Source organism: Gopherus flavomarginatus, chromosome 4 (genome assembly GCF_025201925.1).
Source record: "Gopherus flavomarginatus isolate rGopFla2 chromosome 4, rGopFla2.mat.asm, whole genome shotgun sequence".
Classification (NCBI taxonomy): Eukaryota; Metazoa; Chordata; order Testudines; family Testudinidae; genus Gopherus; species Gopherus flavomarginatus.
In genome coordinates, this window is record NC_066620.1 from 37,673,030 (window position 1) to 37,697,567 (window position 24,538).

At 43.3% G+C, this 24,538-nt stretch overlaps 1 protein-coding gene and 1 long non-coding RNA gene across 5 annotated transcripts in view; both read left to right on the plus strand.

Annotated features, from left to right (window-relative positions):
* Positions 1–1,603: 1,603 nt before the first annotated feature.
* On the plus strand, positions 1,604–11,625 carry TMEM247 (transmembrane protein 247). The gene is made up of 5 exons (XM_050951950.1): positions 1,604–1,697; positions 1,880–2,046; positions 8,574–8,807; positions 9,323–9,658; positions 11,253–11,625. Exons 3-5 carry the CDS (start codon positions 8,730–8,732, stop codon positions 11,460–11,462), a joined length of 624 nt encoding a protein of 207 aa, XP_050807907.1. The 5' UTR covers positions 1,604–1,697; positions 1,880–2,046; positions 8,574–8,729; the 3' UTR covers positions 11,463–11,625.
* A 5,118-nt stretch (positions 11,626–16,743) lies between these two features.
* The window catches only part of LOC127050249 (uncharacterized), an 81,963-nt gene continuing 74,168 nt past the window's right edge, over positions 16,744–24,538 (plus strand). For 2 of the 4 annotated variants that reach the window (XR_007774167.1, XR_007774165.1), the window contains exon 1: positions 16,744–16,870. This is a non-coding gene — a long non-coding RNA (uncharacterized LOC127050249). The remainder of the gene's footprint in view (positions 16,871–24,538) is intronic. The other 2 variants (XR_007774168.1, XR_007774166.1) reach the window with 1 other exon arrangement.

Sequence of the window (24,538 nt, forward strand, 5' to 3'; positions counted from 1 at the left end):
CATTTCTATATTGCAGCAAGAATAAGAAACTCCTTTCTTTACTCCCATCTCTGACTTAATCCCATATCCTGCAAACCTCATTCATCCTCTGGAAGTCGCTGGGGTTCCTGCTGTTAGTGTGAGGATGATGTGTGATTGTTGCGACTTACAGTTCAGCCCCTTAAACTGGGTGATAACTCTAGTGGGATAGGCTCTCCCCCATCCTTGTCTCCCCTTCCCCTCATGCTTCAACCCTGCTGCTCTGGTGGCTTATAACTAGGCTTGGTAGAATACAATTTTTAATTTTTTAAAATAACTTTGAGTAATATCAATTGTTTATTTTTAAGCTTTTTTGTATTTTTATAATTTTTAGTTTTCAGTTGTGGGAAATTATGGGGGAGGTCAGATAAATTTTAATGACAGTTGAAGTTGAGATTCAAAGAGCTGAACTTTAAAGCACAAAAAAGAGAGACAAGGTGGGTGAGGTATTTTCTTTCTTTGGCCCAACTTTGGTTGGTGAAAGAGACCTGGTGCACCTATGGGGGGCAGCCCACTTATCAGCTCACTTCCTACCTCCCCCAGTGTCTCCTGCCTGCTGGTGGGCCCTACGGATCAGCCCCTCCCTACCCGTGCCTTCCGCCTGCTGTGAACAGCTGTTTTGTAGCACGCAGAAAGGTTGGGAGGGAGGGGGGAGGAGTGAGGATGCAGCACGCTCAGGGGAGGGGTTGAAGCAGGGGTGGAAAGAGACAGCGGGAATGGGGACTTGGGGGAAGGAGTGGAGTGGGGATGGGTCCTGAGGCACCCCCAGTGGTTTGAAAAGTCAGCGCCTGTGGCTCCACAGCCCTGGAGAAGAGCTCTGTGGGGTTTGAAAGATTGTCTCTTTCACCAACCACAGTTGGTCCAATTAAAGATATTACCTCACCAGCCTTGTGGCTCTCATATCCTGGTACCAACATGGCTACAACAATACTGCAAAAACCACTAAGTGTCAATGTCACATGTCAAGATATACAAACTAAATATCCTAAAAGCAGAAAAGATTTGTTGATTTAAGTATTTGTTCTCTAGTCCATTTGTAACAAGCCCAATTCAGAAGTTTATATCATTGAAGTTCTCAAGCAGCATTTTTCTTGTTTTCCCTATCTGTAAATTTCAGTTATTACTGATGGAAATATGTTTGTGGATTTGTGTGTGTATGGTGAAATCAACAGCTAATTTCCAAGTTAACTGCAAAAGAACCCGAGAGTTTTCAGGTGCCTTAAAATCCCCTGGAATCATGGTTAAAGTTGCTTTCTCTCCTCCCCACCAAAATCTGAAATGGCCAGGAGTAGCCAGAGGGCTGCAGGAGGGGCCTCGGTTTGGTTCTGGAAGATACAGCCCCCATGTGACAGCCACATGCTGTGCACCAGGTACCACAACCCACAGCAGCAGTGCAGAAGTAAAGGTGGCAATACACCATATACCGTGCCACTCTCACTTCCGCACTGCTGCTGAAGGTGGCATTTGTTACAGCAAGGGGAATAAGGCAACACTTCAAGAAGGAAAGCTTTAGAAATGGTAGAGGGGAGATGAAAGGAAAGCCCCTTGTCCCAGAAGGACAGACTCAACTCCCTTCCGTATCTGTCACTGGTGGATTTAGCTTACAATAAGGGTGTCCCTCCCTCCCTGTGTGATGTAAGAAAATGAAGAAAAGACAAGGTACCATGGTGCAAACAAAGGTAAGTGTATTAAGGGTAAAGGTACAGAAAACTGGGAAAAATGGGAGGAAGAAACACAGACATAAACATACAGTGAATCAGTGACTGGCTTTAGAAACTTGAAGCTCAGACCCACAAAACCTCCCTTGGTATTCAGAAAAACAATAAAGAAACCCCAATACAGAACCTTTCCTACGATTTAGGCGTAGTGGACACAGTGTACAGATGCAAATCCCAGGGGCTTCTACTCTCCGGCTGATTTAGAGCCTTTGAGGAGGATTACTGGGGAGTCCTGAAGACTGTTGGACTTCGTCGCGGCAGGGGAGACCCTCTGGGATGATGGACACCAGAAAAACAAGATCCTCCACAGGTAAGATGGATTCGGTTTTCTGTGGCGGGGGTAGTGATGACAGGCCTCTCCTTCCTCAACCTCTCTGCGGGATAGATAGCACTCTACTCTCTAGCTCTGTAGTGGTGGGAAGACCCGACCGTGGATGCACTGCCGCTGGAATGGACAGCCCCGCGCAGGCACTGAACAAGATCGTATATAATCTCTAAGGCCTGGTCTACACTGGGGGGTGGGGCATCAATGTAAGATATGCAACTTCAGCTATGGGAATAGCATAGCTGAAGTTGACATATCTTATTTCGACTTACTTCCCGTTTTTACGACGCGGGATCGACGGCTGTGGCTCCCCAGTCGACTCTGCTTCTGCTGCTCACCCTGGTGGAGTTCTGGAGTCGACGGGAGCGCGTTTGGGGATCGACATATCGCGTCTAGATGAGACATGATATATCGATCCCCGATAGATCGCTACCTGCCGATCCGGTGGGTAGTCTGGAGGTACCCTAAGGCAGGAAAAGTTTTGCAGGAATAGAATGTTGGGGGTTGGCTTTGGCAGGAGAAGCTGGTTCAGTCCAGTTTGAGCCAGAGGACTCCAGTGTCCAAGCTGTAAACAAGTCTGCTTACAAAGATGGAGTCCAAGGGTCATAGTTCATATACTCCATATTAGATTCTATTAAAGCCAGTGATTTACTTAACATCACTTCAAAAGTACATTATTAAAACAACTAATTAAACATATTAAACAATACCAGCATTGCTTCTTTATACTTAACACATTGCCTTCAGAGCTGAGCGCCCAGCCAGCACCCACCAGTATCAGGTCGCCCTGCCAGTGCTTAATTTGTGTCAGGTCTGAGCTCTGGCATCTCTTTCAGTACAAATTAAACACTGGAGGAGGCAGCGGAGCCCAGAAGTGATGGGGTGGGAGAAGCCCATGGAGCCTCTGGAGGCCAGGGGTGATATGGGGGGGTGCTAAAATACAAGTTCGCCCAGGATGCCATTTTCCCTAAGGCCGGCCATCCGCCATATATTAGGCAGAGTGCATGTTGCTCTTCTTCAAAGCAACAGCTATGGGGACCCAGCATGCGCCTGCAGTGCATACTGATGCATCTGCTCCATCTTTTCCTCATGTTGCCATTGCTTTTAATTCTCCACATGCTGGTATTTCAACATCATCAACGCATAAAACCTATCTGCATCTTTTCCAACTCAGTATCAGCTCCTTTGGCCTGTCTGATGTGTATCAGCTGCTGCTCTTCGTGGTGGCTGATCTTGCCCCCTTTGGAGACTGCTTCTTGTTGTGAAAGACCTCTCTCTGTTGTGCAGTGTCCAGTTGTGCCTCCTGATCATTATTGGCCTGGGCTTCTGTGGTGATAGAGGGAATATGTGGTAATGTTGGGGTATTGTCAACAGCATCCTGGTACAGACTGGGCAAAAATATATATTCATTTCTAAGCAACAACAAGCAACAAAGTTACTTCTAGAATAAGAAAAATATTTTTCATACACCTTAAGAGAGATGAGTTCAAAAGGCCCTACTGTATAGAGACAGACACCTTTCAATATTATAACACACAGCACAAACAATAAGAGCACCCACTGGAATGATATAAAATTACAGAAATTAGAATTTGCAAAGAACTAAGAGGAAATCCAGTCTATTCCCCCTTCCTGTGCACAGCTGTCCCCTGCAGTACATTTTCTACTGCTTTGTGCAACCAGCTTATTAAAGCTCCCAGTCTCTCACTACTTTACTTGGGACAGTGGTCATCCCCCATCACAGGTACTTGTGCCCCAAAGTACTGCCCTAAATAATTCCTCTTCCTTCTGGTGTTCACACTCTTCGGTCAGAAAGTCCTCTCTTACACATTGCTTACCCAAACTATAAATATTTAGATCTTTCTACCGAAGTCAGCCCCTCAATACTGCCATTTTTAATGTTCTTCTCTGAGCTCCCTCCAGTTTGCCACTATCTCTGCCATTTTGTCAATTGGTTTAGATTTATTGTCAAATCCTCACCTATTATGACGGGTGTCTGCACAGAAATTAAAACACAAGCCTATTTGACAATAAAATACTTGAAATATACAAAAACCTGCATCTACCACTTAGACATTCAATCATGCAACTACTATTAGCAATCAGAAACAGCACAGCGCTAATACTAACAAAACCCTCGTATATTTTTCAACCATCCTTCAAAAGACCTCCTTTCTCAAGTGAGTAAAATCCTGGCCTCTATGGAAGTCAACGGCAAATCTCCTACTGACTCCAATGGGGGTCAGGAGTTCAACCAATATTTATTCACAAATTATTACACAGGTTTCATTTTTTTAAAAGGTATTTAGATGGAAAATACAAAACTCATCCTCGTTCCCTGAGGTAATTTACAATTTAATGTCTGGCAGATAAAGAAAAGTGAAGATTAACTGAAATATTTGCCTAGAAGACTTAGGCACAAGGCCAGAGAGAGAAATGAAGCTACACAACACTGGATTCACAAGCCTCCCACTCTCTCCTGGAGAAAACTCAAACACCAGTTGAACAATTCAAACCCTAGACCAGACTGCCTCAATGATGTCATGAGATTCCACATTCCTGCCTGCGCATTCTCCCGGCTACTCTGATCACCAATATTCTCCGTTGCTAAAGGCCCTGCCCTGGCTTGTCTGCTTATCTCTCAGCCTCATCATGTTGCATGGACAGAAAGCATTAGAGCAGGACAGAACATTCTGATGGGGGACAGTTCTATTGTTCTGGTGAAATGTTGATAGTAAATGTACAAGTCAATCATGCCACCGGTGTGCAGGAGGCAGATTGCCAGAACGCCGTTAATCTGAACAATAAAGGGGTCGTATTCCACGCACAATGCCTCAGGAGCTCCCAGGCATACCTGGGACCATGCTCACTGCTACATGCTCTCAGAGGGTCTGGCATATGCTCCCTGAGAAATACTGGGAGATAGATAGAATAGGGTTGCCAAGAAACAACAGGATATTACTCGTATCTAAACAGAGTGAGAGCTGGACTGTGCTATGCCCACATGTGGATGTGTAAAGCAGGGGCTGGGACAGTAGGCAACATAGTCAGCATGTGGGAAAAAGCCTTCCTTTGGCAATCCCTGCGCATGAGTGGGCTGTAATTACACGCTACTCAGCACAGGAGCCTCTTCCTGCTTGTGCTTCCTGGGTCAAAAGCCATCCCAAAGAGGAGGGAGGGCACAGAGCCATTACCCTGCCTCCACTCTAGCCTGCTGGCAGAGTTGGATGCCCCTTCCTAAGGGGCAGGGCTGTGGACATACTCTTGCTGGGTGGTGCAGCTGTGCACTTCTCCAGACTGGGGGTCATGCCTAAAAGTCACAACAGGGCCCTCATTTACCCCCTGCTTTCGCTCAGCATCCATGATTACCCCTTATTCCAATTAACTTACACCGAATCACACTTCTTGGAACCCTTAGCACATGCTCACACTCCTGCATTACCGGCATCCTCTGTAAATTTGGCCTTTAACATGGATCCCGGTGCAAGATGCACAAAGCTGCCTAGAGAAAACATGTTCAGCTCTAAACTGTGTTTCACCATCTATTAAAAGACAGTCTTTGTAATCAAATGTGAAACCACCAAACCCCCAAACAGCAGTGTAAGTAGCACTCCTGAATATTATATTCCAGGGAGTGCACTTGCTGCTGTGGAGAAAAATGACAGCAAAGAAGGAAATGAAAGAAAGTGTCATCCTGGAATCTGTGGCAATAACTGCAGAGCAATGGCAGCAACACACACAGAGTGCAGCTGCCTGCTAACTGCTAACCTCCATTCTGCAGGCCAACTGACAGCAGGCTTGGAAAGCTAGGAGAAAAGCAAAGCAAAAGAGATCACTGGATGAAGGAAATAGCAGCCTCCACTTTTGGGGGTGGAAGGAAATGGCTTTGCCTTCCTCTCTGGTTTGAATTTGGAAGCCAATATAAAAAAAAAATGAAGGCCAAGACATTGTAAAGTGCTGAGCACCGTCCAGGTCCCTCTGAAACCACTGGGAGTTGAGGCTGCTCAGCACCTTACTTGCTGTGGCCACAAAAGTTTGAGTGAGGGAAGTTGCAGCTTGGCAAGTAGCAGATGTGTATCACTGTAATGTCTGCTGAGCAAACAGCATCCTGTGCCTCCTATCTGCCAATACAATCATTCAGCAAAAACATTCATATATTAAATTGATTTCTCCCCAATTCACCACACCACTTGATCCCACAAGTCCTTTTACGTCTCTTTCATAAGATTTATAGGAAGATCCTTTCAGGGGGACAGCTTGAGAATTTGAATAAATGTATCATTATTAGTCACTGAGGCATTGCTAAAAGAACAGGAGTACTTGTGGCACCTTAGAGACTAACAAATGTATTTGAGCATAAGCTTTCATGGCTACAGCCCACTTCATCGGATGCATAGAATGGAACATATAGTAAGGAGAGATATATACACATACAGAGAACATGAAAAGGTGAGAGTGAGGCATTGCTATTTCTCCAGTAGCCATCAGGGATGCAAGAAACTTAACTGCAAAAAGCACAATGGGTGCCACACATCTCCACTCCACCATTGCAGTGGTGCTGGAACTAGGAGTGCATCGCACCCCCTGACTTGAAGTAATAAAAAACACCTAATAAAATGGTTTTCATCATTAGCATCCTCACTATAAAAATTGCTCCATGGCTCCTGCATCATTGACTCAGAAGGCACACGCTACTTCCATAAACCTTCTGGAGCTCCCTATTTCTCCACTTGCACAGCCTCTGAGTATACAAATACCTAGTGCTGGTGCACCTGCCAAAGTAATAAGATCTTCAGAAAAAGCATTTAAAAACAGTGTTAAAATTCTCATTCAAAGATGAAGATGGGATTCTATGCACTCATGTATCAGGGTAGGTGCAGCAGCCCGGGATTTGAAAATCCAGACATAATCTGACACTACACTGGATAATTGATATATCAGGGATGGTCTCAATAATTTAATGTCTTTCTCATCTATAGCTTCTACGATCCTGCTCTCCACACATCACCTACCACTGAGACACACTCACAATGCCTTGGTATAAATGACTACACAAGGTACTGTGCTATTAATAAGCAAGCCCACTGTTTCTTTACATGACATAAATGACAAATACCATGTTGACAGGTGCCTTATAAATGCTAATAATAATACATAGGCCAAATTTGGAGGCTCATACTCCTTTCGCCCATGCCCCAGTACTAACAGAACAAAATGGTGTTTTACCTAAAGTACTTCCAAGGCCCCCATCTTACAGTAGCTGAGCACCTCCCACTCTGTTAAGGTATTTATGCTCACACCATGCCTATGAAGTACTATCATCTCTATTTTATGGATGGGAATGAAAGCATAGAGAGACTAAGTGACTTGTGCAAGGTTACGTAGGAAAGTCTGTAGCAGAGCAGAGATTGAACCTGGGTTTCCCAAGACCCAGGCTGATGCCCTAACCGATAGATCTTTTCTTGCTCTCTAAACCTAAAGATTTATATCAGTGATAATAGTGAGGATGTGGGAGGACAAGTAATGTGACAGTTCAGGCCCTTAGCAACAGAGAGCATGTAATATGTTGTGGCAATAGAGTGATTATGATGTCAGCAGAGTGTGGCAATGACATCACTGTGGCAGTTTAGAAAAGTAGCTTGGTTTGTGTTTTAATGGTGTGGGCCTGTCGGAGCAGCTGGGGCTGAATTTTCTGCATGGGGGACTTGTGAAACAGAGGCTGCTGTTTGTGTCTCTAATGTTTAGTCTAGTCTCCTCCACCACTTCTGTGCCTAAATCAACTATGGTAATTCTTCAGTTTTTCTTTTCTTTATCAACTTTAGGCAATAATGTAGCTCAGAAGCATTAGAGAATGAGTTTTGTTGCCTTTCTAAATCTTCTTACAAAGATGACTTTTGTGGGTCATTCCTCCTTTATAAAATGTCTAAATAAATACTGTGTAGCTTGGGTAAGAGACAGGTTGCATTCTTATTTCAAAAAAGTCAGTTGAAAGGATGCTTTTGACCTTGATTAGTGGCAGATTGCATCTTGCAAGCACTGTTCTGTGTTGAGGGCAATGAGGGGCTGCTTCATTCTAAAGAGTCTTCAGGATGGATTGTACCTCCGGAAAAGAGAAGTTATCCTTCCCAGAGCTCCAGGAAGTGTGTTGACTGTGCTATGCCATACGATGATGCAGCATACATCCTTTTGGGCCCTAGCCAAATCTACTGGTTTATGTAGAAGAGGATGGTTTCATATTTCCACCTCATCCTTGCATACTGTTTGGGGCCAGATTTTTAAAGGTATTTGGGTGCTTAAAGATGCAGATAGGTGCCTAGTGGGATTTCAGAATTGCCTAGGTGCCTAATTCCCAGTGGTTTCAATAGGATTTAGGCACCATGGTTCTTCTGAAAATCCCACTAGGCACCTATCTACATTTGCAAATGCTTAAATACCTTTCAAAATCCATCCCTTGCCTTCTTAGGCGTCACTTGCTTAAAAGTACATCTATGCTTTTTCCCAATCTGTGCCAGGACACCTCCAGAGGTACCTTGACTTCATCAGATGTCTCCCATGTTGAGACGGAGTCTCTGCATGTTAGAGATCAGGAGACACAAGCTGATTTGGAGCGGCTCAGCAACCTAGAGGGTTCGGAATATTCAGACCAAGCTGGTACAGCATTAAAGGAAATGCAGACAGGGTTTGAATTTACTGTGCAAATAGCTCAGTATAAAGACAACAAGAAGCAGCAGCAGCCTGAGAAGATGGTAAGTGGAAGTGAAAATTCAGCCAGAGGTAAGACCCCTGGTGTATAATGGGAGATGTCATCCAGCTCGGGAGCTCGGCCCCTAAAGGCGAGTGGGCACATGGGACATCTGAGGTACCTCTCTCATGAGGCAGCAGCTTGGATGGACACAAATCAATATTGAACTGACTTTAAATGAAACATTTTGATTTGGTTCAATGAATCAAAATGTTCTGATTTGGGTCAATCTGACCTCAACAAAATAGTTCATTTAGATTTTCCTATATAAAAATTTTGATTTTGCTGAAATTGTATTTTCTGTTGGAAAAAAAAATTCAACAGAAAATTCCCAACCAGCTCTATAAAATAACTTTTCAAAGGGAACTGATGAATATTATAGGATTAGTGAGTCCTCATGTGAATATATAATTGCCCAAAATTTTAGGTACATGAGACCAAATCTGTCCCATCAAAGCCTGATTAGGTCTCTTTTATCAGCTTAAATATGAATTTATACCTACTCTCAATATGTACCAGGATGCTTCCAGAGGTACCCAAACATCATCATACATCCTATATGATATGACAGAGGGCTTGGATGGTAAGAGCCAAGCAGTCCATTTGGAGAACAGGGCAAAGAGAGAAGCTGATGCTTTGCAGCCAGAAGAATTCACCAGCATGGGTGAGATCAGCAATTTGGAGGAACTGGAACAGCCATGTGGCAGACGCATCACAGCCACTGATCTCGAGCTGGAGAAGATGAGGTGGGATTCTGCACTGACGAGGCTGAAACACAAACATGAAGACAATGAAAAGCAACGGCAGCATGAGAAGACTATGGAGCAGATACGTCAACAGGCAACACCCAGATCAGTAAGTGGGAATGGGAAAAAAGTGGTGGGCATGACAGAGTGGGAAACTATTTCCACAATTCCATAAAGCCTCATTCCTTTGAGTATTCCTTCCTCAAGAACATTTTCATGCTGCTTTTAAATTAGATGTGCGAATGTGATCCCTATAGCTCACACTGTTGCTCACAGAGAAGTCAAGGTATTGCCTCCTCTAAGAACAGTCCCCTAAGACTGTGATATAATTAAAATGAGCCGTTAAAGTACTTTTAACTTGCAAATTAAGTTTATTGGATAAAGTTCAATGGGCTTAAGAAGAAACATAGAAGGAATGTTTTCCAAATTATGAATACAGTAGAGTAATGGATCTTACTGATGGTCCTACTGATTAACTTATGGCCAGCTTTAGGAGTAGCTGACCTGGGTGCCAGTTTCTGGAGAGCACCAAATCAACATGAGGGGTATGTCACATGGCTCAGCCCTTGTTTAAGTGTTTGTGTTTACTTAGCCACTCGAGGGGCCCCTGAAAATGTTTGCCACCCTCAGCAGCAAAACATTGAGGGCCTGCCCTGGTTCACCTGCTTCCATAATGAAAGAGGTCAAAGAGGACTTATTGCTAGAATAGTTCCTGAAAGATTTCCTGAGGTACAGTTAGATGACCAAGCCACAGGTATATCAGAGCAAACAGCTATGAAGTCAGGTAGATATCTGATCACCAAGCCCATACAAATTTGGAAGATGGGCCAGATTTCGCAACAACTTGTTCACAGAAGTAGCCCTGTTGAAATCACATAGTCAAGGGTTTGTTGGATTTGGTCCATTGTTACCAGGTGTCCAGTCTAAAGGAGATAATTTTTTGACAGAGGCAGAAAGATTTAGAAGATGTGCCACTCATAAATCTCAGTTTAGTGGGTTTTCCTGATCAATGTTGCTATCTCGGGGGTTATTTCTCCTCTCACTTTCAACAGTTGGTTACTGGTGTGAGTAAGAGGAATATCAGGCTGTCTATTTCTATGTCATCTATGGTAAGATGTACATGTATCTTGAGCGTTTCTTGCAGGCTTTGTGCTGTTAGCTAGCACAAGATAGATAGAAGTGTTTGCATTATTATTTATTATTTGTACTGCAGTCGAGCTTAGGAGCCTCAGTTAGGATGGAGGACTGGCACTTGGCAAGGTGTTGTACAAACCCATAGATTTTAAAGTTATCTGTAACACCTTCTGTATGTGTAGTTTGGAAACAAGTACTGCAGGAGGGCATTAAGCAACAGTAACACAAATGGAATTAGAAATATAAATGAGATCAGAATCAGGCCCAGTGTATTATTGACATCTTTCAGGCTCAATCAAAGAGAGAAACTACCAATTCCTTTATTAACATAAGGCCTAACCATTCCCATATATGGGTTGTGTAGGTACGTGTTTGGAGATGATTGAGCTATTGGTTATTGAAAGATGAATTAATATGTGACTCTGAGCTCACACAGAGTATGGGCTACACTGTTGGTGACATCCAGTACAGACCAAAAGGACTGGGTGTGCTGAGCAGTGGCATCTGTACAAAGTAGTGTGCAGAATGCAATCTTGCAATGTCATGCAGCTCTCTTCCTTTTTCCACAGTTTGGCCAAGGACTCCATGATCTACTCCAGCCCCAGAACCAGTACACCTTGTTTCTTTACTGCTTCATCTTTATACACCTCATTTACACAGTGAGGGAGCTGGCGTTCTATTTTGTTATAAAACACTACTTGTTTTGCTTTGCCATTGTGCTCTATTTCATTTTCAAGATAATTTTCCAGGATTACAAAAATAAGAAAAAATGTTGCTAAGCCAACCGCACATTTGCTACAGCTGAAACAGATGCTTATCTGTCCTGACTTTTTCCCCACTTTTCCTGCTTCCCATCTCCATTATCCCACCTGCGCTTCACCTCGCATTTCCACTATCATTTATACACAATGCTAAAATTGGTGCAAGTTTCACTTACTCCTTTTGAATATTGTAGCTGAATATCATTGTTCAATTACATGTGCTTCCATTAACATATTCAGCATAATTCTGTCACATTCTCCTATACTAATAAAGATACATGTAATAGAAATTGCTTTGGAATGTGTCTTTGTCCATTTATTCTCACCTCCCTGGTGGAAGTTAGCGGCTTGGCTATGAGGCTTGTTTCTGTGAGGCTGTGTGGAAGGGGGCCCATGTGGTTATTTACTCTTGGTGTTTTCTCAGTGAGAAGGTTTACTTGTTCCTAGATGGGATGTGCCACACTCTTTAGTTCCACGCCATTTCTTTTGAGGATGGGTGGCCCATTTTCACGAACAAGCATTCACATTTGTTGCAGCCAAGTTCTGGTGACTGCTGAGATTGCTATAGACTCGGGACCCATAAAGGAAGATTTAGGAGATAATGCTTCTGACCTTTTTGTTGGGAGTAAGTGTAGACAGAATTTGGTGATGTCCCTTTTACACTATCTTTATCATGCAACTTAAAGGTCCTCCCACCAGGTGTGGAAAGGTGAGAAATTGTTTACCCTATGAAACAGCTGATGAGGAGCTAGTACAATCTCATTCACACATTCGCAAACTTAGAATTGAAGCATTATTAAGCCACACGTCTCCATAAACTTTATTGTATGTATTTAAATCATCCTAGCATTTGTGTCCTTGTTGTTCCTGGGAGGTCTGCATATGGCATTGTGTACATGATGGGGAAACAACTCAATGAGCATTTTTGGATACCTTAATCCCAACATCTAAAGAGCTGTTCAAGTCAAAGTTTTAGGGGATGATATGGGTGTAATTCAAACATATTCCTGAGTATGCTTCTGATATGCTTGATCCTGGACAGGATGATATTCTGTGTGTATTCAAATGGCATTCTGTTTCCATACACAGCCCATGCTATCTATGCATGGCAATTAGATAAAGCCTTTTGAACCATGTCCATTGACGAAAGTGTATCTCAGACCCAGATCTAGCTATTGGATAAACACTGACCCACCACAGAATGAGTGCAGATCTCCAAAGTCACCCCACAGCCAGATCTACAGCTCTATATTTTCAAAATAGTGGAAGATCACAGATAGGATTCTCTAGCTTGCATGTGTGCAAAGATCTGCAGTAAATCGAATGATCGATGGCATGATCTTCCTGAGAGGAGGCTTGACATGGTAAGTAAGCTGAGGCTGTCTGACATTGACACAACCAACATATGAGAGTTCAGGTAACTAGTCCAAATAAAATAAGGGCCAAAGGTTTTATTGCAGCTAGATTTCCTCTTCTCCAAGGTTAGATGACAGTTGGCTCACTGCACACAAGAGACTTTAGGCTACTCACCTGTCATACTTTGTGGTTCCTCTGTAATGCAGCAATTAGCCTTAGCTGAATTCAGCCACACTGTATCTGGAATCCTTGGCAGCATGAGGAGGCTGCTGACTAAAACAGCTGTTCTGGTTGACAAGTGCCACCTCTTATGTTGGCCAGGGAGAGCCATATTCACTCCAGAGCAATTCCAGTTTACAACTGTAATTGAGATTTTTCACCAAGTCAAGCAGCGGGATATCACTTGTGTAAAATCCAATCAGCCTGAGAACCCTTTCGATTACAGATATTTCTATCAGCATCAGTGTGGACACCAAATCAAGTCCACCAGAAGCCCCATATAAAGAGGTTCCCCTCTGTAGTTCTGTAACTCCACAGTGTTTCCAGTGTGAACGTCCTAACAGATGTCTGCATGTCTGTGATAGCTTAGGAGTTGATTGGATGTTTGCACACATTTTTAAAATAGTTTGGACTGACAGAGTTATTTGAATGGCTGATGACAGTTAAACTGTGTTATTAAGCCTGAAGTGAAGAGATTAAAAATTATTAGTGCAAACACAAATGTAAACACATTATAAATGTAATTACCTGTCTCCAATAACATGGGATGGTGGGGGCTAAAAGTGCCATGGAGTTGAAAGGGAAAAAATGAGGATTTTAGTGGGATGTGTCCCATTGACAGACGAGACATACATTCCCTGCAACACGAATGACTTAGTACTTAGGAGGACAGATAGCACAAGAGTCAAAGGACCTTGGCAATAGAGCTGGGTTACTGTAGCAACAGGGAAATGGTGACTATGGTATAATGACATCAGTGAAATTGTTTCTACAGTTAGTTTGGTTTGGGTTTGAACTTTCTGTGGATGGGAGAGTGGGATCCTTGTGAAATGGAACCTGTTGTTTGAGAAATCAACTTCACAAAGTTTATTTCTTTCCCTGTGCCTAAATCTTGTGTGACAAGAGCTCTATTAACTTTCCTTCATAGGCTTTATTCTGTAAGTTATCTGAGGCTTCAGATGACTGTCATAAATGGGCTTTTGGGAGCAGGAATAGACATCAGTGGGGGAAGAGTTCAGTAAGTGGGAAGATTTGGAGCAGCCAAACAAGGGTCCCCTGTGACCAGATGACATTGAGTGAGAAGAGATGCAGCTAAAGGTTGAGTTAACTAAGCTGACCTACCACAATGAGAAATAAAGAGTGACAGCATAAGAAGATGGAGCAGATGTGTCAGCAGGACCCATTCAGAGAGGTAAGTGGAGCTAGGCTGCCTATTACTTTTTTGTGTTAGAACGTTGCCAGGCAGTAGCAATGTGTTGGGAAATGTGGGTGAAGCAGTAATAAGGCGTTCTACTAGAAGAGAAGCTTTCAAGAGAAGAACATCTGAGGGGTACCAACAAGCACAATCAGCAGTGGGCTGTCCTACCATCAATCAGAGTCACTAGCAATGCCTAACTGATTCCGTCTGTTCAAACAACAGTTGCACTAGATCTTTGTTCTGTGTTTGTGCACAGCCAAGAACAATGGGGACCTGGTCCATGACTGTGGCTCCTAGGCGCTACCACAATGAGAAATAATAGTAATATAATATAACATGAATTATTGCCATTTATTATTATTTCACATGTACACTACGGTAGCACCTAAAGGCCACAACCAACTCATGCCCTTGTGCTAGGTGCCAGGCAAACATAATGGACAGTCCCAGCTGAAGGTGGGTTACAGTGGTGGTGCTATAGAGTGGCACAGACAAAAAGGACTGGGCCATGCTGAGCAGAGGAGTCTGTGACTGGGAGCATCAAGGACATAAGCATGCAATGTCACACACGGTTGTCCCCTACAGTTTGATGAGGCACTCAGGGGCCTTTGCCTGTCCACAGCCAGCTTGCATTTTTCCTGTATTACTTCATCTTCATATCCATTATGAGGAAACTGATCTCTTTCATTATGAGGCATCTTTTGTTCTGCATTGCTGCTACCGTAATCTACTTCATTAAAACCTTCCTGTATCATTCACATACTTTTCTTTGTGCACTTTCAATATACTCAGGCTGGGGAAAGCCGTCCTCCAAGCATTTGAGTGTCTTGTATGCAATAGCCAAACCACTGTCTATGGAAGAAAAGGGTTGTTAGACGCAAGGACAGCTCTGTGTTTTTTGCCGCCCCAAGCATGGCAGTCAGGCGGCCTTCGGCAGCGTTTCTGCGGAAGATCCTCTGGTCACGCGGATTCGGCAGCATTTCTGCGAGTGATCTGCCAGTCTTGCGTCTTCAGTGTACCTGATGCTGAATTACTGCCGAATCCACGGAACCAGTGGACCTCCCACAGAAACGCCGCCAAAGGCTCCCTGACTGCCGCCGTCACAACGACCGGCACCCACCCCCCCACCCCCCGGCTTGCTGCCCCAGAAACATGCTTGCTGCGCTGGTACCTGGAGCCGCCCCTGGTTAGACAATATGGGCACACTTCACTGTGCTTCTCCAATACTTGATTTCTATTAGGATGTTGTTCTGAGTGCCTTTGCCTGGGCTAAATATACTTACGTAGACTGCTCTGTGTATGACAATTAAAATGAGGCACAGTGAGCTTAGCCCAGAGTCACATATACCCCAGATCCATGCCTCACTATGAATATTTATCAAGTGCAAGGCCAGTTCTCCCAAGAAGATTTCTGCAATATTGTCTCCTTAGGAGACCTACATTCAGACTGGCTTGACTTGAAGGTCCAATGACATTTTCAATCACGGACCAAATTTCAAGTGATCTGGCTTGACATTTGGATAAGTGTAAATTATAAGTGGATAAGTGCAAATTATAAGTGAAATTTGGATAACCACGAGCTGTGGTTCCTCACTGCCTCACCAGCAACTTGTTCTGCTCACTGTTTCACCAGCCACTCGCTCACCACTGTCAGTCACCTTCTGCTCTTACATGCTGGACAGAAACACAGTCTCACTACAACTGATTTCAGCTCTGACTGAGCCTTTAAAACAGGGGTCAGCAACCTTTCAGCGGTGGTGTGCTGAGTCTTCATTTATTCACTCTAATTTAAGGTTTTGCGTGCCAGTAATACATTTTAACATTTTTAAAAGGTCTCTTTCTATGAGTCTATAACATAGAACTAAATTATTGTAGTATGTAAAGTAAATAAGGGTTTTTAAATGTTTAAGAAGTTTCATTTAAAATTAAAATGCAGAGCCTCCAGGCTGGTGGCCAGGACCCGGGCAATCCCCCTCAGCTACATTTTGAACTTAAGATGAACTATTGTATATACAAGGTTTTGCAAAGCCCAGTTGAAATGTTCCCATTTTGTAATCTTAATTCCAGTGGAAGATTTTTTTTTTTTGAGGGAGTGCCAGGACAAGTAAGCCCCGAAGTAAAAGTTTAGCTAAGAACAAAAGTGAAACCTCTCTATGTTATTCATCCCAGTTGGGTGAAATACAAAAAGCAAGCAATCAGCATTAATAGTAGAAAGGAAATCAGATTTTTAAAAATCTTGGCCTTCAATAATGTAAATTTATTACACAGGAATTTAAAAAAACAACTACACATGATTTTAATCTGACAGGGTCTCTTTAAGTAGTTTCATTTTCTTGCTAGTCAGTGCCAGGGGTTTGAAAAGACATCAGGTTTCTGTTAGACATAGCTGTACCTCAGCAAGATCATGTGTAATCCTCTGACCTAGTGAACATCTCAGAGGTCTGCATCATTTGATTACAGCATCACATATCTGACAAAGAGCTCCACCTCTTACTAGTGAGCAGTAGCAGCTTTTAGGGGAAGATAAGAGGAGAGGCAACTGGGCAGAATAACAGCTGGAGGAAGGTTGTTGCCTATCGCTGTTAAGGGGAAACAAGGGACATCTGCTACTGCCTCTGCCTTGGGAGGCTTCAACAAGATGCAGAGGTAGGTGGTCTGATCCCCTCTGCATAGGAGGGTAAGGGGAGAAAGAGGGAAAGCACTTAACTTAGTAGCCTTGAGGGTATTGACTGAGTGAGTGCATCACCCTTTATCCAGGGCTCCTAACTATAGGTGCATCTTCTGTTTGCTCTTGGGTGCTGTATTCTCTAGAGACCAGGGAAGAGTGACCTACTTTTAGAGGCACCTTAACCTCATATACCCCTTAGGTTAAGCGATTTGGAGGTGCAATAAGGTGTGGGGAACTGTTTGCCTGCCTTTATTTGTGGGATGTGTGTGACACTTGACTGTCTTTACTTTTAGGATGGTTAATAGCATCTGTGCTGCTGATTTCTCCATGTACACAACAGGTTTGGGGGTTGGTTAAAGAGCAACAAAATAAAGATGACAAATCTGCCCTCCTTGTTCTTACTTGCTGCTATTTTAGCAGGCAGCCTGTGCTTGCAGACAACTAGAAGGGAATGGTCAGGTGCAATTTCTCTGCTTAAATTCATAGAGTACTAAAGCTTTTGCTCTTATTAGTCCTGATTGGATGCTTTCTCTCAGTCACCTAATAAATAGTTCAAGTGCCAATACTGATGTCTTTAGCATGTGTGTGTATATGTATGTATGTATGTGTATGTATGTATGTATGTACTATTATTTCTTCATCATATAGGAACTTTCCCAAGGTGACGGGGGATGGGATGGTGGACAGTGGTTGTTCACAGCATAAGAACTTTCCAAAGCTCCATTCTCATTGGGGAGATGAGGAGGAGAGTTTTTAAACCATTTGGATTTATAGAAATAATTAAATATAGCTGCGTTGGAGAACAATGGTTCTAGATCCCACCTTCTAGCTTAAATGTCATCGGATTCTGCTATGACGTGGTTCACGTGGAATTGGATTCTGCTCTCTTTTGCACTGGTGTAATTGAAGCTACAGGAGTTACTTTTGATTTACACTCATAACTGAGAGCCAGATTTTCCTGGTAGCATATCTCTCACTTTCTGTAAGTGGACAATCAGGGCCTTGCCGCTAGAAATATTAGGGCCTGGTGCTGCAAACACTTGCACGTGTGAGTAACTTCACTCTTATGAGTAGTGAGCCTACCAATGGACTTAGCTTCACTTTGAGGATGCCCTCCATTTAAACCCCAATATAGCAAATTCTCTTCCCCAATTAGAGAGAGTCTCTGTGTATTGTCATCATAAATAATTTGTGTCCAAAGTGTCAGATCGTGAAACTGAAGTTTCTAGAAATGTTCTTGAATTCAATGTGCTGGTTGTCTGTCTGATAAGATTTTTTTGACACAGAATGAGTGTTTAATAGTCTTCTCTCTCCTGCACCCTCCCCATAAATAAACTCATTTGGCAATGACTCCACAAAGGCAATTGCTATATTCATGGCTTTTCTTAAAAAGAGAAACCCCTAATAGACTGCCTAGGTGGAAACATGCAGTGTCCCAGTTAGGGCAATCTATGTGCCAGAAATACTCTTTTGTAACTGGCTTCCTTCTATCTTCAGACCTGGAAATTGCTGATGGCTCAGCATCTCTGTGCACCAAGTGATACACCATGTGTGTGAGTGATGGAGGTCAGTGAACCAAAATGGTCATTCCATTTCCTAAACCCCATGTCCTCTTGAGGAGGTATCAATGTATTTTTCGGAGACAGGGATTTGGCCCCTTCTGAAGTGCATAACGCTTCCAGCTCTTCTCTCAGAGTCAGACCCAACTCTGACCCAATGGTAATCTTTCTACTGACCTCAGCCATCAGCCCTTCAGTGTCTTGCAAAGTACAGACAAGGTGTCAGAATCATGTTTGTTTCAATACTATAGCAGGGTGAACAGAAACAAACAAACTTCACTTCTACATTAATCCCCCTGCAGCTGTACGCCTTCCAGATATTCACACCACTCTTTGGTAATACTGTATTCCACTGGACAAAGATGCAATTAGCAAAACAATTTGGCCCAAGTTGTACAGCATTGTATTAGAGTCCTGTCAGCAGCAGGGCATGGAGGTGGAAGGTGGGGCCGGTGGAAGAAGGGATGACTGTTATTGCCTGGGGGGTGGGAGAGTGACTTTGTTATTGCCATTACAAAATGAATAAGATTCTTTTAGATTAAAGGTGGATCTGTTTTAAACCGGGGGGAAAGAGGTCTCATCTCTGCAATTAAAATGGCAACATTTGGCCAACTTTGTGAATTGCAATGAAACATACAAGTCTCAAATGTCCTTGTTTTCAAAGTTTTGTGTGACTGTTCTTCACAGGCCTTTGGCCAGAGCTTTAACTCTGTCCCACTGAACTCAGTGGAACTATTTGCATGTGAAAGGATCAGCTGGTCTCTAATTAGTAGCATTCAGTGTGCTGCTTTGGGGTCCAACCATGTAGCTAACTTTGAGATTAGTCCATTTAAATCACTGAGATGACCCATAGGCAAAATATCACTCATGTTCCTAGTGTTTGCAAGAGGAAGCTCTGGGTCTTCTGCCCAGTGTGACTCGGAGTTGTGGTTGACAGCTGCAAAATCAAGACAAATATCTTCCCCTATAGCAGCATATTTGGGGCTAGGACTAGCTTCTCTATGGACTCTTTTGCTGGCAGGTCCGGCTGCAGGTTGCTGGCCATTTGGGCTGACTGTGAGGTGATGACTTTGGATTTGTTTGCTTCCTTTATGAACCATTTTGCTCCCTGCTGTGTGTCAACAGTAAGTGCATGTACTAGCTTCAAATATGTGAACTATACCATCCATTACATTAATAAGTAAGGATTATTTCATGCCCCTACAGGTATGATGCAGCAATGAACATGTTCCTTTTAATTGCTGTAAGACACACATTCTCATGCTTGTACCCTTACTCTTCTTTTAAATTTTAGTGGTGTTTTTAAATTGATGTCTTAAAAAAAATTAAATGAAAATGATGAGGCTGGTGGGGAGGGAGGTAGCTGTTTGTCTTGGGTTTGGAAAGTGCTAAAATGTTCTGGGGGGTTAGGTTTATGTATTCTTGAGATGTATTATGGGAAACTTTTAAAAGGGAGTGAGTGGACAGGCCTTGGAGAGCTGAGGGCACCCCTGAGAGTGGGAGTAATAAGACCTAGAAGGACCGCACTCCACAGCAGAGAGGCACATTCCAGAATGAGGTGGGGGGAGATGGGATGCCATGAGGATGCTCTATAGAGTACAGGGAAAAGAAAAGGCCATTCTTGAAAAGGAGGAAGAGAGGGAAAAAAAGGATGAGGTACCTTGTAAAAATGCTGGAGGAGCAGTCCCTGACGGGGGAATGGGATTATTATAGATCGCAGCCCCACCAGATGTGGATAATAGGCTGTCAGGCTTCCCCACCAAGAAGATAACAAGGTGGAGAGGGAAGGGTAAAGATATGCTTGTGTGCTGGTGGATCAAGGAGCTTAGGGAGGTGTCTATAGGTATGGATAAGTATCTGATTGTTCAGATGCTGTCTGAAATAATCCCATATTACAACACCTTGGTTTTCACTGGTTTCATATGTATCGATCTAATACTCGTGGATGGCAGTGTGCTTTTTTTTTAATGCATTTTTGTGATATCCCATCACTGTAATAAAGCATCACTGCTTCCGATCCAGTTGCTGCTGCATTGAGTGCCAAGTTCTGCTTTCACATTCTCATGTTAAAGATCCTACACACTTCACTCCAGCCAGTAGCTCTGCCTTGCTCACGTGTTGAAACAGAGACTGTGACCAATACTACTTAGCTTGAAGATCTCCTGACTAAGTTCTCACCACTGCTTAGCATTAAGGACTCCCATCCAGATAGATGCTATGCCAGATGCTGCTTAGCCTGGAGGTTTGCTAGCCAAACATTGACTTTGGGGTGCACATAAGGTGACCAGATGTCCCGATTTTATAGGGACAGTCCCGATTTTTTGGTCTTTTTCTTATATAGGATCCTATTACCCCCCACCCCGTCCCGATTTTTCATTCTTGCTGACTGGTCACCCTAGGTGCACAGGCTGTGAGTTAGTGGAAGCTCTTACTACTTTCTAGCAGTTACCCCATTCACTGGCCAGAGCAGAGGGTAGCTTGGACACAAATTTTAGCTATGATCTCTGTTAATATCATGGGTCTGAGGGAGAGACTTGAATCAGGGTGAGGAAGGACTTGCGATGAACAAGACAAGTGGTTTGGGAATCAATGTGGTTTTATCCATCCTGTGATTTCCATCCAAGCAGATACTCTTCCATATAAATGAGGTTGCTAAGGCCTAACTGGCTTAATCTTAAGAAACCTATTAACAGTCTTGAAAATATAACAAAAGTAACAATTCTCTTTATCTGCGCTCTGGCTTTTGTTCTCACAGAACCTGAATAGCTGCCTATGGCACTTATTCTGTAAAGGACATAAGCAAGTGCTTAAGTTTTAAGGCAAAGAGTAGTCCCGTGGACTTCAATGGGACTATTTGCGTACTTAAACATGTGCTTAAGTGCTCTACCGGATCAAAGCTTATGAGAGCTCCACAGCCTAGTTTGATTAACTTGGTCCTTGTGTTTCACCATGTGTAAATTGGGGCTAATACTTCGCTACCTCAGAAGCATGGTAAAGGTTAATTCATTAGGGTCAGTAAACTATGGAGGGATACTCTGCTGAAAGGTGCTAGTCCAGTGCCAAGATTTACACACGTACAAAGGAGGGGAGGAGAGGGGAATGATTCAAAGGCAGAGGGAGTCACTAACATTTCAATTGTCTCAGGGTGCCCTCTTTTGGAGCTTCTGAATCACTGCATTGGACTCAGATGTATCTTCAACAGTCTTCTCTCTTGCTAACATCTGCACTCTGTAATTGGGGGCTTTGGATTTAGGTATGTTTTTAAAAATTTGAGGGATCCTTTTATCACAGTTAAATGCAAAATCAGAAGGTGTAATCTGATTTTGGGGGTTTACTGCAGTGCTCACCTTAGTCCTCAACCCTGCGCTGTTTCCAATGAGATATCAAGAAGGAGCAGGGTTTGACCTTTACACTTAATTGGCTGTCAGCCCAGTGTGGCAAAAGAGACTCTATTCTGATATAAACAGGTACATCAACTGTGATTTCCAGAGGATCTGAAGGAAGGTAGGTATCCACATTTCATTATATTCCAGTGAGATATGGGCCTCTCACTTCCTTTAACCCTTTGAAAATCTCACCCTTTGTCAGTAGACAGTGAACTGTGTTTCCTGGCTGGCTTTCTAACCAAAGGTCTCTAAAAATAAGATGGTACGTGGTCTAAGATAGATCATTTAGAAGATAGTTTCAGATGGTATGTTATCTCATAGAAGTAGAGAGCAGGATGGGGTCCAGACAACAATTTGTCTGTTGCTTAAACCAAAGCTGCAAAACTGTTATGGAACCTTACCAGACAAAGTACAAAATTTGCTTGCATAGCCTGATGGGTGGGGGTGGGGGTAGAGAAGGATGGGAGGTTTTAACTTAGCTTTCAAAATAAATAAGTTGCCCTAGGCATGAGGGTGATTAGAAATTTGTGAGGTTGGCTTCACCAATGGCTCTAGTCACAGAGGGTTAAAGAAACTTTTTTTTTGGTCTGGCCTCTAGTAAGCTTGAAGTCTGTCTTGAGAGGGTTCAGGGGACAGTCCATTGTCTGTTGGAGAGGAAGGAGGATAGTTGAATATTTCTACTAGCCTAGAGAAGTTGTTCCATCTTATTTCTATTGTCTAGAGTCCTTTCTTTTATTCAGTGGAATGCTCTCCTGCATCCTCACTCTGCTTGATTCCATGGGACATCCTGGATTTGGAACTGAAGGCTCCTCTCAAACACCTACATTCCTGGATCAGCTAACCTTTTAAGAAGGGATTATATAGTGTGTATAGAATGCACCTAGAGGAGGAAGAGAGCCAATGACAATACTAGGGCATCAAAGGTGGCAGAAGGAGAAGAGTCACTCCTCTGTTTAAAATGAAGTGTCTGTTCTGCTTGATCTTTGTTTGCCTAGTGTACTCTCTCTTCCTACTGCCTGCCTGCTTACTCATCTGCCCCAAACCTGGAACCCAGTCCAGATCTAGGGGAGTCCTTTCATCTACTTTAACAGCAGTTTCATCAAGTGCTTCTATTTTCCAGCCTCTCATAGTGGGGTATCATGAGACTTCCCAGCCCATGATATCACAGTGATGCAGCAACCAGAACAGAGATGTAGTTACTCACTAAGGACTAAGCTTCATGGATATATTATCCAGGTTGAGCTGGCCAAGCCTCAGTGAGAATTTTGGGTCAGTTGAATCTGAAGGTGATGCAGCTGAACGTTGCCCTGTGCAGCATCATGTTGTGGGCGGGTTCAGATTCTGTTCCTCTTAAAAGAGCACCAGGGCGTTGTATTACCCCAGCTTGGTTTTACTGTGGCAGCAGTTTGAGAGACAGATGAAGATTAATGAAGTGTTTCAAAGGGCATTGCCCAGCTCAGTCAGCTCGTATCCACTGTCAGCCTTCTCCTGAGATTCCTGCAGAGTATGCCTAAGAAGAGCCCACAGTGAAGAAAACATTAATTGTTTGTGGGCAACAAATAAATACAGTGAAGAAGCTCACTAGCCAGTGTTCTCCCTGCTGGCCCTGACAATGCTGTAAAGACAACATCCAGACAAGTAAAGAAGACAAGGGGGGTGCAGAGCTTCTGTATCAATTGACTGGTGAAAGAGGTTATCTTCTGAATTCTGCCTGGATGGCAAACACTCAGCCTTTCTGGGTGTCAGAATAGTGGAAATGAAGACTTTGAATTGGGGCTGGAAGTGACAAGCCTTTGTCCTCTTTGCTTACCAGCTCAAGATTTTGTAACATTGCATGCTATGTGGGAAATGTATATTGTGCCAGAAGCGTGGAGGGGACCTGATGTAACAAATTGTCTAAATGCTATTTGATAGGCTAAGAAACCTGTTCGGGCTATGATTAGGTGAAGGTTGATATTTAGGGTTAATGTGTTGGATTAGTTTTGATTGGCTGTGGATTGGTCCTGCTTTGAGCAGGGAGGTGGACTAGATGACCTCCTGAGGTCCCTTCCAACCCTGATATTCTATGATTCCCATTACATTCTCTCACAGATTTCAACCCAAGATGGAAGAAATCTAGCAAGATTATTTGTTCTCCTGATGGTTGTCACATTGGAACTGCAACCGTGGCTTCTTTTTATTTGGATCCAGGATAGCACTAACACTGCAAGAAAGGGCTTGGGGCTGAGTTTGAATCCAAAGCTCATCCTCCTGACATTCTGAGGAGGTTGGAGTTTGAGATTCCACTTGTGTGCAGACAATCCACATCAACTGATCAGTGGCGTATGCTTTGTAAAGTTCAATAACTTCCTGTCTGTCAGTGGACACAAGGCAAGAGGCAAAGAGATCAACAGGAAGCCTTTGTATATCTTTGCTATTCTCAAACACAAGGAGAGAGACTGAGAACTGGTATTTTTTCTTATACTGCAGAGAAGGATATCTGGAGGCATTTTGACTATAGGAAGAGCATCTGGAAGAAGATGATAGCCTGGTCCTCTGAAGAATCTACCTGTTTGTCAGGCTTGTAAGGCAGTTTGGCTAACAAATGACAGCCCAGACCAATGTGAAGAGGGGGACCTTGAGGTAATTTTTCTTGGCAGTCACATAAAAGGCTTCTCTCATGGACTGGGGCCAAGATGTTCATTGACTGTGGCACAGCAGAAACAGCC